Source organism: Pteropus medius, unplaced genomic scaffold, assembly GCF_902729225.1.
Source record: "Pteropus medius unplaced genomic scaffold, Ma_sr-lr_union100, whole genome shotgun sequence".
Lineage (NCBI taxonomy): Eukaryota > Metazoa > Chordata > Mammalia > Chiroptera > Pteropodidae > Pteropus > Pteropus medius.
Genome location: NW_024354500.1, coordinates 28,015,830 through 28,033,902, shown reverse-complemented (window position 1 = coordinate 28,033,902; position 18,073 = coordinate 28,015,830). Strand labels below are relative to the sequence as shown.

Sequence of the window (18,073 nt, the reverse complement as noted above, 5' to 3'; positions counted from 1 at the left end):
TAGAATATAAATAGCAGTGGATAATGAGGATCAAGAAAAACAGTAAATGGCATCACCATTTGTCCAGTGACTGAGCTCCAATCCTAGGAGTCTTTTTCTCCAGATCCCCTTTATTTGCAGTCAGTCTCTGCTGTCTCCAAAATCTATGCCAAATCTGTCTACTTGTGTTTTTTCCACCAGTGCTTCTCTAGTTCAGGCCACCATCATTTTTTCCATAGACCACTGCAATAGCCTCTTAAGCATAAGCAGTGTAAAGCAGATCTTAATTTTGTTCTGTTTAATGTACAGTTCTTAGTATAAAAGTCTGTCTTTACCCAGGTCTGAGGGCTCTGTCTACCTCTCTAACCACCTCTTCACCACCACCTGCCTGCCACTGTCCTTCACTGGCTTTCTTTCTGTTCCTCCAACTCACTAGCCTTTTTCCCCTTTAGGAAAAAGGACCTTTAGGACCTTTGCACCAGCTGTCACCCCTGTTTGGGATGCTCTTGCCACAGGTTTGCTTGGCTATCTCCTTTTTATGCAAGTTTCCATTTAAATGTCACCTCTTCAGAGAGACTTTAATTGACCACACAACTGAAAGTATACATCCATCCATCCATAGCACTTCTCCTTGTTTTGTTTTCATCATAACTTGCTACCTGCTGGTTTCTTGTTTATTGTTTATTGTCCATCTCACCCCATTAAAATATAAGCTTCATGAGAGCAGTTTTTTTATTTTTTTGCTTATTTATAGTTGGAGCCCATCTGCTAGAAATAGTGCTTTGTACATAGTAGGTCCTCAGTGTTTTAGAAAAAATGAGTGAATTGTACACTTAAAAAAATCAAATGTTAGAATTAATGGTGGTATTTTTAGGGTATACGTTTATTTTAGAAAAGAGGATTCTTTTCCTATGATTTACTCTTTAGACTGGTGATCTATATCAGAATCACTAATGGACCTTTTAAGAAAATATACAACTGGTGTTTGTAGGTCTAGATGCCAACTGAAATCTGTAATTTTGAAAAGCTCCACTGCACATCTGATGTACATTCTTGCTTAAGAACCAGGGCTATATAGAAAACTTCTGGTCAGATTATTTATAAACATGGTCGAATATTGTTGATTGGAAGTTTACAGAATAAATCTCTGGGAAGCCTTATTTATATCTTTATTTCAGAGGCCAATGTAATAGATTAGTGGTTCCAAAGCGGTGTGCTCAAGATGATCATTTGGGAATGTGGGAAGTAAATAATACAACATATATTTTTAATCTCATTTTTAAGCTTTTTTTTTTTTTAGAGAAGGAATGTTTTATGTATATAATATTACAGTAATACATGTAATTTATAAGTATATGTATTTTGGAAGTATGTGCTCAAAATATTTCATTGATAAAAATATGCGATCCAGAGAGGATGGAGATGACTCTGCCAGTCAGGATAGGTTATGCAGTGGTAAGAAATGACGCCCAAACCTCAGTGACCATTGAAAAGGTTTGTTTCTTGTCCATGCTCTGTGTCCTGTGGGCCATTTACAGTCCTGCTTTGCGTCATATTGATACTACAGCTCAGGCTGATTGACCAGCGTTTGTCTGGAACTTCACCAGTTGCTGTGGCAGAGGGAGGAGAGAACTGGATAAACAACGTGCTTGTAAAGCTTTAGCTTGGGAGTGGCACTTCTGCTTAGATTTCACCGGCCAAAGAAAGTTATATGGTCACGCATGAGTCCAGCAGGTAGGGGATGCATAACCGTCCATCTGCATCGGGTGAATAGCAGTGCAGTCTACACAGACAGTCTATACCTGTCTGTTAGCTGTGTGAGACGTTTGCCTCTCCAGAGCTCACTCTTAGTCTCCTGTCAGGGTTTCTGGCAGGATGAGACTGCTCTCCTACTTTATGGTTTGATGAAGAATGTCAAAAAGAAAAACACACAAACACAGCCCCAAATCCAGAATTCTATTAGTACGGTAGCATGTATAATAATATAGGAACATTAGTAGGGTAGCATGTATAATAATATAGGAACATAATATACAACATATAGGAAGAAAACTTTACCCAAACTTTTAGAGCTTAGTGTGATTTGTACTTGACAAAAAGATTATACCATTACACTATGTGCCACTTGAAACATTCCTGTACTGACTATTGAATGGGTCAGTGTAGTTCATAGGGATTGAGGTGTGGGGAATTTAAGTAGTGGTGGAACAAGAAGAACTTCACAGCTCAAACGTTAGGGTCTTTGCTGATTGAAAATTAACCACAAGAAGAACTTCACAGCTCAAACGTTAGGGTCTTTGCTGATTGAAAATTAACCAGAGTGAAGGTTGAGTATATCTGGAATAGTAATGTAAGTCACTCAGGAAGTGTGATTCCATTTAGAGAAGTTTGTTCATATACTTCTATTCAGGAAGATGTTTTTTATGAAGTGTGATATATAGCAGATCCTTGAATAATGCCGTTTCATTCAGCTTCATTTTGTTATAATGTTGATGAGATGCTGTAGGAACTTACTCTTTTTTATATCAATTAGCTTGTGGTAAAATTGGTTTTGTTATACATCATTTCTCTTGAAGTCACAGAACCTATCGAAGATGTTAAGGGAGGACTTACCCTAACTCGATTGTAAGATATTGCAGCGATAACCTAGCTTGCTTTATTAGTTATTTTGAATAATCTCTAAAGACCAGTCATGTTAGTTTAATAAAGTGACTCATAAAATCAATAGTTTTAACTCATAAAAATGTACTCAAACCAGTTTTGTTGCAGGAAACATTTTATTCCTGTGAAAAACCTGGAAAATAGATGGTAATCAAAATATATAGTACTGATAGTAATAATAAATTTACCATTTATTAAGGGCATGCTATTTGTTATACCTATTCTAGACACTTTCCATACTTTATTTAAAAGCAACATGAAGTAGATATTCTTTATTTTACTGATGAAGAAACTGGTGTGAAGAGGTTAATTAACTTGTTCAAGATTTGAACTTAGGTTTCTGCAATTACAAAAACTATGTACTTTCCACTATGCAGCTCTGCTTTTGTAATTGCTCCACTATAACTGTTTTTACTCTCTTATATGAAATTTTTTGTTAGTAGAAGCAGGAAGCCATTTAATTTTGTCTTGGTCTTTTAGAGGATGAGTGTTTGCAAGGCATGGGAGACTGAGAAAATGAAATATGCTCATATTTTTTTTTCAGTAATTTTTAGCCAGAAAGCAGTAGAGAACACTCAAGATAATTTTAAAAATTTGAAATAAGTCAGTAGCAGTTTATACTAATAGTAAAGTTTCAGACAAGTATCCTACATTTTCAATGAGAATTCTCTTTGGAATCTTAATTTTGATTATAACTAAATAGATAAATGAAGATTTAGAATATGTGTGATAAGTGGATGAACTTTTTAATTCACCAAGGAAAAACAGTATTTATGAAAGGCTAGAATGCAGGAAATGACTTGCGTTCTAGATAGCATGCTTGTGATTTGGGATGCACCTGGTATTTCGCTTGAATGGTTTAGAAACATTGAATTCCTTGGAATTTTATTCATTATTTCTAATCTAAGTAATTTTTTGGGGTACATTTCAATGGAAGAAAATCTTATCATGTTCTTTAATTATGTACTCTAGGTTTCATTTGAGTGCTTGAGACTTTTTAAAAATTGAATCTTGATTATATTTTTTAGGCAGAAGACTATTTGAACAAGTGAAGCCTCTTGGAACTAATGTTGTATAACAGTTGAACAGATGTGTGCTTCCCTGCTTCCTTGACATTTACTTCATAAGCAGTTAATGACTTATAAACACCTGTGGTATTAATACAAATATTTGTATTGACTTTAGGGAAGGGAGAGATACTATATTACTCGAGAAGTAATAGTAGTACTTATATGTTGTCATGAGATTTGTTTAGTTAGAATCCAAAATAATATTAGGACAAACATCTGTGTGTTCAAAAATACCTATTTCTTTTTTGCTGAAATAAGTGATTACAAAAGGACCATGGTGGGTTAACACATTTGGTCTCAACTTCAGTTTTGTCAGATTCAGTCTAACAAAAACCAGTACATGCAATCAATTATAATTATCCTTAGGTAGGGAGAACAAGCATCTATATTAAAATTTTATTTAATTTCCAATATGTTCATCAAGCAAATTTGAAAAATATTTTCATATTTAAATGGAAAATTCATGAAAAGAATAATGAAAAGTCTATCATGAGATGTGAAGATTTCTTTTCCTTTTTTTATTGTATCTCTTTAGTCATTTTCTTTATCAGTGCTGTTTGAGAATCACCTCTCTAAAACTGGTCTAAAACATAACTACTTTCTTTCAAACATTATCTGCAGTGTCTGTCTCGTGTATTTGCATTTTGAAGGATTTAACTGTGGAATGCAAAATAAAAGGTAAATAGTCTATAGAGAAGTTACTGCCAACAGAGACGTGTGTAAAGACGAAAGCAGAATAATCTGGTGTTAGCTCTTAGAGAAATATTTGCTATTGCTAAACCTCAATTTAAACACTCGAGAATGAGCTTTGATTATATGTTATATGTGCTGAGATATCCTTACAAACTTTTACATATAAGACTTTTCATGACCTCTAGTTATATTACATTTTTAGTTTCTATATTTTTATCTTGTTCATTACCTAAAAGAGATTGAGGTGAAAAATTTCAATTGACGTTTTCTTGTATTGATTTTGATGTTACGTGTTTGTTCAACTCTCTTGCAAAGCAATATCATTTTGTTTATTTGGAGACTGCATGGCTTTGTGGGTTTTAGTGTCAGACTTTAGTTGGAAATCCAGTTTGATTTTTATTCCTATTAATTAGCTGTAAAACTAAGATAGTATCTACCTTGTAGGGTTGTTGGTAGAATTAAATGAGATGGTTAAGTAAAATGATTAGCATGTTAACTAGTGGATGGTATGTATAGCTCTCAACTTTCATTGACTTTTGAACAATCTATAGATTGACACACCTAAACTACCTCCTCTGTGCTCTTTCAACTTGCACATAACAACCAGTGAGCAAATGTTTTGATCCATTCCATAGTAGTGAGATAGCTGTCAGCCAGCTAGTGATTCTGTTTGTTTATTGCTATCATTATCTTCATATTATTGTTTGTGCAGTTACCGTAGTATCTTGTAAGGGGTTTTCTCACTGTGCCCTTTAGAAACGGGCCACAGAAGGGCAGGGATGCAGTGACGGTGGGTTGAATGGGCAGTGCTTTGGGCCCAGCCTTATTTCAACCAAAGCAATTTTTTTTTCTAATTTGTGCAACATGATATCTTCCTAGGTAAGATTTCCTTTGAAGAATTATTTTCATTCCTTAACAGACATTTGAAAATCAGTTTTCCATTGGATTTCTACCTTCTATGGAAAAACAGAGAAAGAAATGCTTAACTATCACTAGTAGTAAGAAACATTAGTCTTTGACTCAATAGATTTGGATGAATGTGGAAATTATCAGGCATGCCAAAAGTGGTGATTCTGCAGTGTCATTCTGATACTTATTGGATTTAAGCTGGTCAACAGTATCTTTGATTTTGAAGCAAAAGAACAAAATTAAAACGATATGCAAGGAAACGGTGAATGATTAGAAATTGAAATAAAAAAATACCATTTATAATACCTTTGAGAACATGAAACATCTAAGGGGTAAATTTAATAAAACGTGCAAATATAGAGAAGAAAATAGAAATTATCTGTAATCTCTTTGCCTAGAGTCAGACAGTTTTATTTTGATGTAGATTTTTTTCCCACGCATAAACTTACAAATGAACAGATATTTGGAATCTCTTAAAGATTTATTTACTCTGTTTTCACCTATCTGTATTAGTTTACTTTCACCTAATAGTATTTCACAGGAATCTACCTATGATAGTAATCATAAATTTTCATAATTTTAAAAAGAATTTTACCGACTGCATAATATTTCATTATAACACATTTCATTGACTTTTATTTTACTCTTTTAATCCTTTAAAAACTAAGAAGTATAACCATTGCCAGAAATATATGTGAAACAAAAACACATACTTTAGTAGATTATTATTAAGTGAACATTAGTCTGTTATTCAGGTGAGGAATAAAGCATTGCTGTTACCCTTGAAATGCCTCCTTGTGCCTTTTTTCAGCTAATCCTTTCCTAGAAGAACCCAGTTACCTAACTGGCTTTCATTCATGGAATCTTGTTCCCTTGTGTACTGGAGATTGTATTTGGAAAGTTATTTGGAGGGCCTAGGAGGATTATATCTTTCTCCATAAGGTTGTCATTTGTTTCATCTGTGGATCTCGGGGCAATGTTAGTCTAGGATAATTTTTAATTATATGCAGAATCTGAGGTCTCTGACCCAGTAGATCCTTATGACAGCTGATAAACTTCTGGTTCAACCCCACCTAAGTCCTTCAGGGTCTTAGAGAGTAGGAGATAGTTTATCCACTTTTGACTGAGTCTCTTTGAAGCTGCTTTCTGTGAATTAGCAAATATAAAAGTGGGCTTTAAATGACAGCCCTTGACTGCTGGCCTGGCAGTTCCTAAGTAACCTGTGGCACCTTTGATGCAGATGGGTTGGTCTAAATTACGTAGTTTACATTAACCGAAATTTAAGGATTTTTTTTTTTAATGATTCCATTGAGTAGTTTTTAATTACTATTCCTGAGTTTTTTTATGTTTCTAGAAGTTCTTTGTTTCCTTCCCCTCCTCTTTAAAATTTTTTTCTTAAATAACTTTTTGTAGTTTCCCATTCATACAGCTATCATCGCACTTGTCTTTTATTTCTTTACATGCCTGTATGTATTTGAGTCTTTTGTTTTTGCTCATGAAGGGATGTATTATTGTGTGCCTTGTTATATAAAATGCAGTGTGTTTGACATTGTATTTAAAAGTATTTGTAGGAACCCTTTGAGGCATGCTGTGAATGTACTTTGAGTGGATTTGGGTTTGCTTCTGCCAGGTGTTTGGGGCATTTGAATTAGGGAACCACCTTAAAACAAGTTCAAGGTTTGGTATTTTTCTAATGACCCGTATTGCATTTGAGCATTAGGGTCTCAAACGAAGTGAAGTTAGATACCTTACTTCATGTGGGCCTGACCCTGTGTATTTAATCTTCTGTGCTTTAAAGAAGATGCTTTAAAAATTTTTGTCAGTGTTTCTTCTTTAATTACTGTGAGAAGTTGATCTGAATATAACCTGCTTTACTGAAACATCAAATTCCACTGTAATTATTTAACTGAGTACTTGTTGGACAGTTAGTTTTTCTTATTATTATCATAAATAATGTTGTGATGAAGAAAATTTGTTCTTATTTATTTGTCCTGTTGTTTACTTAAGATTAATCCTGGAAGTAAAACTGTTAGGATCTGTGTGTTTTAAGGCTTTTTGATATGTTTTGTCAAAGGGCCCTTTGGAAAGACTGTCTCAACATTGTGTATTCACTTTTGGATTGCTAGTCCTTGTGTCCTATTGCCGAGGGGTTTATTGAGAGTAACTCAGATGTCAAGTGATGTAAATATTTCCATCAGTTTGTCATTTGTAATTCATATCTATTTACAGATCTTTTATTTCACTGTATAGAAGTTGAACATTTTTATCTAGTTAGAGCTATCTCTTCTTTTTAAAGCCATAATTAGTCTGAGATAATAGATTTCTAGTTGTTCCTTAGCAAAACTAGTGTTTTAAGTTTGGAGTTGTTTTATGTGTCCAGAAAGTTGAGAAATAGTTAAATCACTCTTAACTGCAAATAGGTATTTTAATAAATTAACATAACTCTTGAATTGGGATAATGCTCATTTTTAGTCTATATTAACCTGAGTTTTTATTATAATTCCTTTCCTTTTGTATTATAATACTTTTTGTTTCTGTGCTACTGTTCTTTTGTTATATGTCCTCAGAAATTGGCAGAGTGGAAATTTGAAAGTATATTGAATTTAAATTTTCTTCCTTATTCTGGCTTTATTAATGATAATAGTGATTTAGTAATCATATTAGGAATGATTTGAGATACCAGGGTTTAAAAACTTCTATGAAAATATAGAATCTTCACTAGAAAGGAAAGTATTTTATTGAAACGAAAGATTTAATTTCTTAAATGGTATAAAATATGTGTTTTTTAGATAAAAGATGAAGAGAAGACTCTTCGAGAAAAGGAGATTATTGCTTCATCACCCAGTTTAAGCGGGACTAAGTGGGAGTTGGAGTCAGTTTATAAGGTATGTAAACTTTTAAAATACTTCCTAGGTTTTAAAAAATATATTACATAGAAGTTTATATACATATTTAATTAACCTATTTGTATAGCCTCTTGTGACCACAGCCTCTCCCTCTCCTGGAGATTTCTTCTTTACCCCTATAAGGGTGTGCCAACATTCTGTGTTGGGCTTTGCTTTTACACAGACACCCCTCTAACACTGCTTGGGCTCCGACCCCCTGTCGCAGGCCATTTTCTAAAAGAAATTCTCTCCTCACAATGCTTAAGCTTTATACTGCATGCTGGGCTGCTTCCTGCAAGCATATCCCATCACTCACTTGGCCCAGCACCTGTCTCTGGGTCACAGCCCTGCATCAAAGTGTTTGCTGTCATTGGGCTCTGACACCATTGTTGGACTGTCTCCCCACGTGGACGCTGCTCCATGCCACTCGGGCTCTGACTCTGTCTGCCTACTTGCTCTCCCATGGGAAAACCTTTCATCTACCTAGGTTTCAGCCTGCACTAGGCCACTTCTGCTGTCCCCTATCCCTTAGCATAGATACTGCTTTGCTTGAACCCACTGAGTTGCTCTTGGACTAAATAGTTCCAGAAGGAGAAGACAAGACAGCTGAGATTCATTTGAACTTTGATAGCTGTAATACCACAATTTCCTTTGAAAGAATATACTCATTATTATTGGTGAGTACCAGTAGTTTAAAATCCTGCTTCCACGTTAGCTCCCCATTCTGGCTTTCCGTTCCTGCCAGTTAGGCCATCATTCAGTCAGCCTTCCAAACCACATATTTCCTATTACTCTGCCTTCACATCATCTTTTGCTTCTGCTTGGGCATTTTTATTTCCACTGTGGCCACCCTGATCAGCTAGAATCATGGAATAGTAGAGCTAAAGAATCCCTAAGGGCCATTTAGACCATCTCTTCCTCCCCTTTCCTGATTTTATAGGTCTAGCTGCTGTGGTTTAGAAACATTTATTAAATGTATTGAAATCATAAGTCTAATAAGTCACAAATTTTGGACTAGAACTCACATTTCCAAACTTCTATCTCCTTTTCTTGCCTAGATTGAATTAAATTCTCTTACCCCCGCTCTGATATGTCCTGTGTGAATTATTTGTTTGGCGCAGCGTTGCACATGGACTGCCCAGTAGAGCTGTTCGACTTCCATATGTATCTTATCTTGTTTTCTTAACTAAGTGGCAACCTCCTTCAGGACAAGGACAATGTCGTAGTCATAGAAATCTGTAAATTCATTAAAAAAAAAAAAAACTATTAAAAATCGCACAATCTATTGTGTGATATCATTGGATGTATTGAAGAATGATAGACATATAGCGTCCCTAAAAGTTGAGCGAATAGGCGATTTAGGGACATTTTTTTAACCTAATTTTTCACCTCACTTTTAAAAAGGGAAAAAATCTTTTGGAATTTAAAGATGATTTCCTCAGTTTACTAATATATTCTGCTGATATCTTAAAATTTTAGTATAGTCCATAGGACTTTAAAAATATGTGTAGAATAGAATTAGTTTTATTTTTTAATATTTACTGGCAAATACTTATTTTAATAGCAAAACTAAATGCTTATTATTTCTATTTATTAGTGTTGAGATTAACTTTTGCATTGTATTTCTCTAGAGAAGGAATGGAAACATAGATGAATAAGTTTATATTACTTGCTAGTAATTTTCAGCACCAAACATGTTGTACACACATTAGGATTTTACTTGATGCAGAATAAAATGTAGAGGATATCATATGAGAGGAATGCAGTGTGCTCAGAGGGCTTGAGTTGGGAGTTTGAAATCCTGAGGATTATAATTCATAAATTCATGAATTAAGTAAAAATAAAGCATTCTGACTTGGGTTATAATTATTTTTCAAAACATCTATTCTGAAATGAACACATTTTTGGACTGCCACTTCTTAATGCTAATTGTTTAGTTTTAAGGAGTATAAATTGATTCCCCCTACCCTTTTTTTTTTTTGTCCTGCTGGGATTAATGAATTTCTCATAGGAAGAATTTTATTTGGACTTAATACATATGAAGATTTAGGAGAATTTCAAAATGACAGATACTGCTTATTTTCCCTGTTTCACTCTGAATTCAGATCCCTTTTGCTGATGCTCTGGATTTGTTTCGAGGAAGGAAAGTCTATTTGGAAGATGGCTTTGCTTATGTACCACTTAAGGACATTGTGGCAATTGTCCTGAACGAATTTAGAACCAAACTGTCCAAGGCTTTGGCAGTAAGTATTTCACTTTTTTACTACATTTCCATAGTCACTTTATTTCCACATGTTCTCATTTTCATTTATATACCCTTAATAGTTTTGTTGTTTACTTCTTAAGAAATGTTTATTTTCATAATAATATTCAAATTGCTTATGATATTATACTGGTAATTCTAGAACTGCTAGGTTTTTGTTACTACTCATAGTTTTTTATTTTTTTTCTTTCTCTTAGTAAATACTAATGGTGAGTTGATTAATTTTGTGAGTGGCTATTGTGGGTTTCTTCAAGATTGTGTCTTTTTGTTCAGAGATGGATTTCATATCCAGCCCTGCATAATTAGAGTGCTCCTTGGTGGATGTAACCCTTGGATTTCTGTTCTGAATTGATATTTACTGTCAGTAGAGGGCAAAGTCTAGTTCTTTTTATGCTTTTTAAAGCTATACTGATTATAGTACAAGCACTGGCCAACTTTTCCTTTTAAGTTAAAAATTATAGTATTTTTTGGTATAAGTGATTTTTATTACTGACTTTCCTGGGTTACCTAAATATATATAATTCAGCTATATTGGTATTTGGGAAGACTAAAATGTTAATTCTGGTTTTTATTAAATACAGCAGTTTATGAAAATATCTATAGCATAATGGGTGTTTAATAACTTAATATTCTTCCTCCCTAATCCTATTTTTTTTTTATCCTCAGTAAAGTTGATGTTTTTAAATAGTTTCCTTATTTGTCTATGACTTTCTCTGGACCATAATCTACTTATAGATGAAGATAGTGTTTTTCACTACTGTGAATCTCTGTAGCTGACACTGATGTTTGTCTATCGGTTAGCCATTCCCCTTGTTTTATTATTATTGATTTTGTTCACCTATTTTCTCTCTGTTGACATTTTAGACAGCACTTCTTTATGTGAAACAACCATGTAATTTTCAGGACATTGGGCATCTCCACCTCTCATCCACTGAATGCCAAAAGTGGCCTCCAGTCCCCATGACAACCCAAAATATCACCATTTATTTTTGAAAGCTTCTGGAGCTTTGGGACCATCCTTGGGTTGATCATAGTGGTTTTCTCCACCTTTCCAAATTGTTGATTTATGCATGTGATTCAATGGAATTCTGGCTGAAAATATGAGAAATTGGGGGCTTCTGAAAAGAAGGTATCCTTGCTAGTGAAAACGGGCACATGTATATGTGCTAGTCAATGTGTCTCCCTAGTAGTCTAATTGTACAAAGAGGGATGTGTGGTAGATTTTCGCAAATTTTATTTTTTTCTATTTTCGGGCAGAAAATGAGAGATAACAATATACTGAAATTAAAGACAAAATGAAATTCTTAAGTTAGTAATAAATTCATTTTTTCAGCAAATTGCAGTTAAGACATTGTTGAGAAAAAATACAGCATATAAACTTTGAATTCTTTTTTCCTTCCTTTCCTCCTGTTCATTCTTTCCCCGCTCCAACATACTTTAAGAAATTTTAAAATAACTTTTTAGAATTTTGAAATAATCACAGACTTACAGAAAAGTTACAGGTAAAAAACGTTTTCCATAAACCATTTGAGAATAAGTTCCCAACCTGATGTGTCATCACCCCCATACTTTCGTGTGTAATACCTGCAAAGACATCTTCCGCCATAACCACAGTTTAACTGTCAAAATAAGGAAAGAAGCATCAGTACATGATTACTGTCTATTCCTCAGATCCCACTCAAATTTCACCAGTTGTCTCAATTATGTCCTTTATTTGTCCTAAAACAATGTGTTATTTAGTTATTATGTCTTTTAGTCTCCTTCAGTCTGGAACAAGTTCTTAGTTTCTCCTTGACTTTCATGACTTTGTTACTGTTTAAGATTCCAGGCTAGTTATTTTGTAGACTATCTCTCAATTTGGGTTTGTCTGATGTTTCTGCACGGTTAGATGCAAGTTGTACATCTTGAGCAGGAATGTCATAATATATAATCTTTTCATTGCATCCTTTCAGGTGACACATGACTTTCATTCATCCCACTTCTGATTGACTTTATTTAACAGTTTATTTACCCATTCTGTTGTTGACATGTATTGAATTTTCTTTTCTTTCTTGCGGTTATTACTAATACTGATGCTCTGAACATTCTAGGACATCTTTGGCAAACACATTTCTGTTGGTTCTATGTCCAGGATTAGAATTGGAGGGTAAAGAATAATCTATGTTGTGCTTTAGTGGATTCAGACTTACTGAATTTGTCTTGATTGCCACTGGTTATGGAGCGCTCTGGCCTCAGTGTCTTTGGATTTGATGGAGGAGGGACAGTGAGTTGCTGCTTCAGACAGTGCTCAGCTTTCTCCTGGATGGGTCAGAGCCAATTTTGTTTGAGAGGTTGTTCAGAGAACCCTTTGCCTTATCACACAGGAGAGTGGATGGAGTGTATTGCCTGGAAACTTGTTCGGATAGCTGTGGGAGGCAGTGGGAAGGAAAGGAGGGTATTTCTTATAGAGCTATGGTGAAGGAGAAATCGAAGCCTAATGCTATGGTGTCTTTATTACTTCCTTTCCAGTGAAGAAACCTTTGACCTTGGAGTATGTAATTGAAAAATTTCAGTCTTATTAATGGGAATATTCTTGTAGAATGAGAAACATTGCTGTAAAGATGAAAAAAAAAGTATTTTAATTAGTGGTAGAAAAAAAAAAATGGTGCTGCAGGAAGTCCAAGTTGATAGAAGAGATTTTTTTCCTGTGTGTTTGTTTTTCAATTACAGTTCACATTCAATATTATATTAGTTTCAGGTGTATAGCATAGCAGTTAGACATTTATATAATTTATGAAGTGATCTCCCTTATTAGTCTAGTACCCACTTGGCACCATATATCATGATTACAATATTATTGACTATATTCCCTGTGCTGTACTTTATATCCCCGTAACTGACTATTCTGTAACTACCACTTTGCACTTCTTAATCCCTTCACCTTTTTCACTCAGCTCCCCAACCCCCCTTCCATCTGGCAACCATCAGTTTGTCCTCTTTATCTATCAGTCTGTTTCCATTTTGTTTGTTTGTTGTTTAGATTCCATATATGGTGGAATCATATGGCCTTTGTCTTCATCTGACTTAGTTCACTTAACATAATACCCTCTAGGTTCATTCATGTTGTCCCAAATGGTAAGATTTCATTTTTTTTTTTTTTAGACCAAATAATATTCCATCATGTGTATGTACTACATCTTCTTTATCCAGTCGTCTATTGATAGGCACTTAGATTGCTTCCATGTCTTGGCTGTTGTAAATAGTGCTGCATTGAACGTAGGGGTGCATATGTCTTTTTGAATTAGTGTTTTTGGATTTCTTCAGATAAATACCCAGAATTGGAATTGCCAGGTCATAAGGTAGTTCTATTTTTAAGTTTTTGAGGAACTTTTATACTGTTTTCTATAGCGGCTGCACTAATTTGGGATCCCACCAACAGTGCACAAGGTTCCCTTTTCTCCACATCCTCGCTTATTGTTTGTTGATTTATTGATGATAGCCATTCCAATAGATGTGAGGTGATAAGTCATTATGTTTTTAATTTGCATTTTTCTGATAATTAGTGATGTTGAGCATCTTTTCATATGTCTATTGGCCATCTGTATGTCCTCTTTGGAGAAATGTCTATTCAGGTCCTCTGCCCTTTTATTAATTGGATTGTTTGTTTGTTTGTTTGTTTTTTGGTGTTAAGTTGTAAAATTTGGGTGTCACACCTTATTGATTGTGTCATTGGCAAATATCTTCTCCCAATTGGTAGGTTGTCTTTTCGTTTTGTCGATGGTTTCCTTTGCCGTGCAAAAACTTTGATAGAAGAGTCTTATCCCAGGTGATATTTGAATTGTGATTTTTATGATAATGTAACCAAAATGACTTTTGAACATGCTCTAGGTCTAGTGAAAGGTGGTCATTACCTTCTTATTTGATAAGAACTCTTCTTATCCTACTGATCCTTTGCGACTCATTTGTGGCCCCACTTCCTCCTGGAAGCCTCCCCAAAGCCTCAGGATTTTGCTAAATATATCTCCTGTGTGCTCTCACAGCACTCTGCACATTACCAAACTATGATAAAATTATTCCGATTATGTGTTTTTCTCCTCAACTAAAATGTAAGCTCTTTGAGAGTTAGGGTTCTGTCTTATTTATAATTTTCTCTCTAGTATAGCATCTAGCACACAGGGCAGTGCTCAGTAAAATTTCGTTGAACCGATAGATAATAGTAACTTCTACTTGTCCATAGTTTATTATTTATGCATTATCTCATTTGATCCTCCCCACGAGCCTCTAAGATAGACAAGGATTATAATCTGCATTATACAGATGAGGAAAATGCAGCTCTGAGAGGCTAAGTAATTTGTCCAAGGTTATGTTGGCTGTTAATTGCTGGGGAGACATAACTGGATCTCAGGTTTTTCCAATTGTAATTCTTAAGCTCTTTTGATGATAACTGTTCCTTTGTAAGTTGTATTACCAGAGAATTTAGATCTTCAAACTATGAGAAAATTTTGGAAGATAATTATATTAGGGTCCATTACAGAGCAGGCAGAAAGGGTAAATTTGTAGCTGAGATGCAATAAATGGATAACCGGTTATGGAAAGGAGTGGGGGAATGATATATTTCTTTGCTTTACATAACAGTTTTAGAAGCTTTGGCCAGTCTTTTCAATTAATGGTTTATTTTTTAAATAACTTTTTGTTCACTCACATGTTGTTTCAGGTTTTAGGGACACAGTATTTAAAAAGATGGATGAAATTTCTTTTTTTATAGAGCTTGTATTCTAGTGGGAGATGGACAATTAGTAAAGAAATAAACAATAACAATATCATATACATATAGGAGCCAGATGAACACATATAGAGGAAGGTATATTCCAGGCAGAGAAGGTCATTAAGGCAAAGACCCTGAGGAGGGAATCTTGGCATTTTTGCAGAATTAAAAAGGCCAGTATAGCTGAAGTGTAATGAGCTAGCAGACAGTAGGACAAAATGAGACTGCATTGGCCAGATACAGGACTTTAAATAAAGAAACCAGCGTGAACAGTTTGATTTTTAGCCTAATGTAGTCGAAAGCCATTAGATGGTTTTGAATAAGAGAGTGATAAGATTTATACTTTAAAATACTATGGCTTCTGCTTGAAAACCGCTTTGGAAGGTTTAGAAAGAATAAAAGCAGGAAAACTAGTGTGTAAGTTTATCACATTAATCTAGGTGGTGGCTTGAAATAAGGTGGTTGTGAAGGTAACAGGTGAAAGAAGTCAGTGAATTTCAGTTATGTTTTTGAAGAATTGTTGACTTGACAGACTGGGTGTGAGAGTAAAAGAGGAATCAGGATGATAGTAATCATAATTTAAACTCAGTGACAATTTAATATTTGCCAGGTGTTCTTCTAAATGCTTTACATGAATTAACATCTTTAATTTTCATAGTTGCCCTATCCGGGGGTACCATTATTACCCTCCAAAGCTTATAGTATCTTTGCACAGATATTGAGGAACAGAGGCAGGATATGAATTCATCCTTGCAATCTGGCTTCAGAGTTTATACTCCAGATTACTTTGTTACACTGCCTAGATTTTAGCCTGAATAACTGATTAGAAGTGATGTCTTTTACCATGATGCTAAAGACTGAGAGAGAAGTACATACAATAAAATCTAGAGCTCTGTTTTGACCATGTTAAGTGGGAGGTGCTTATTAGTCATCCAAATGGAGTTAGCAAGTAAGAAGTTAGATTTAGAAATCTGGATTTCTGGGTGAAGCCATGAGACTGAATGAGGTCGCACAGGCACAGTGATATGTGAGTGAAGAAGAGAGGAGGGCCCACAACTGAGCTGGAGCTTTCACACACTCCACTCTCATGAAGCAGTGGAACATGCTGTGTTCATTTTTTAAAGCTTCTTAAATTGTAGCTGAGTTTCTTTAAGGCAAATTCTCTTTTTTCTCACATAGTGTCACTAATTTTACTTTCTGTTTGTGAGACTCATCATTAGAAGGTACTGGTAAAACTTTAAATCCCAGACCTTCAGAAAATATATTTATACGCTTTAATTTAGATGTCGAAAGAAGGACTTTGAGAAGTTCCTAAGGAAGTAATCGACATGGCAAGTAAGCAGCTCTTTCTGAGAGTCACAGAGAAAAGTAAAGATTTTCTTTTATTGAAAAGGATTTCATTTTTCACATTTCTAGAATACCAGTTGAGTCTATGATTCACTAAATATTTGTTGCTCTGGAAAATTATTCTTTGTAGGTACTTAATCAAGTAATTTCTAAAGAACTTGTAATCCTCTTAAATCTTTTATCCTCTTTTTAAAAGCATTATTCGGTTTAGTTCCTTAAGCTATGGTTAAATATAATTCATTTTTTGGAATGGTTGCTTACTTTGAAATCGAACAGGAATTTTCTTTGTCTTATTTGTGTCTAGCTAGTTGTTTTCCTTGGGTTTTGGATTGGTCATTATGTCTTTTCTAATAGTGCTTCCTGCTTATTTAATTCTATTTTAAGTGGTTGCAATGAACCAGTCAGTGTTGTAGCTAATTCATCAGTAGGCAAGTTGTGGATACCATACCTTTGTCCTCACCTTTATTATAAGGCTCCAGGTACCGTTTTTCCCTTGTGGTACTGATCTGTAGGAAACAAAACATTGCATTTGAAACCCATGAAACAGAAAGAAATCACTCATTTTGAGGGAAAAATAAACATGCCCTTTCTACTTTGAGACATGTTTATTGACTGAGGATGCTAAGCTGAACTTGATTATTGCTCTATTTGTGAGGTATTGGTTTGTTAAGCCCGTGATAATGTCCAGATTATGATTTGTTGTCCATTCTACAAACATTTTATTAACATCTCAGGTTTACTGCATAGTGCCTAGGTGGTATGAGGAATGGAAAATTTATGAGACAGGTCTCTGACCCTCAAGAACCCTCATGTCTATTAGGGGAAGCTAAGATATATATAAAGGACTCAGTGACTAGGTAGAAAGTGTCCTGAGAATTGTATCACTTGAGCTCAGGGAATTTAGAGAAAAGATAGGATTGAAATTAGCTTTAAAAGATTTGGCTGTGGGGAGATGAACAGTTTGCAGAGAGCGGTAAAAGTAAACGATTAGGTGCTGGAAAGCATGGACTATTGGAGATGTGTTTTAGGAATAGGGATGCGAGACAGAGCTCTTTGAGAGGGAAAATGATTTTGGTGTTGGACCTGTTGAGTTTTTTGAATTAATAAAACATTCTGGTAAACATAGGTTAAAACTCAGAAGATCGCTTAGAGATTCAGACATAGATTTGGGAGTCATCCACATTGTTGTGAAATTTGAAGCCAAACTAGTAGATGCAATTTCAGAGGAGTAAAGAATAAATGAAGAAGTGGACCAAATACCAAACTGAATATTTCAAGGTTGGGTGTGGGGATCAGACAGGGGCAATGAGTCGAATACTACAAATGAACAAATCATTACAAGTGAGTGTTGGCATCATTGTCCATTTGTATTTTATTTTAGGAAATGAGGCTTGTGACATCATTCACAGAATAAGATTGAATAAAAGTTATTTTCTTGTTTTAGTGAAATATTATAGGTTTTTGATAGAACAGCTTTCATTCATTGAAAAAATCAGTCATGTATATGAAAGGGCTTTAAAAA

The 18,073-nt window shown here is 34.7% G+C and overlaps 1 protein-coding gene across 3 annotated transcripts in view; it reads left to right on the top strand.

The window, feature by feature from the left end:
- Nucleotides 1-18,073, top strand: part of PRIM2 (DNA primase subunit 2) — a 244,878-nt gene that overhangs the window by 37,798 nt on the left and 189,007 nt on the right. For all 3 annotated transcript variants that reach the window (XM_039853280.1, XM_039853281.1, XM_039853282.1), the window contains exons 6-7: nucleotides 8,102-8,197; nucleotides 10,303-10,440. In XM_039853280.1, the coding sequence (XP_039709214.1) occupies nucleotides 8,102-8,197; nucleotides 10,303-10,440 (234 nt within the window). The remainder of the gene's footprint in view (nucleotides 1-8,101; nucleotides 8,198-10,302; nucleotides 10,441-18,073) is intronic.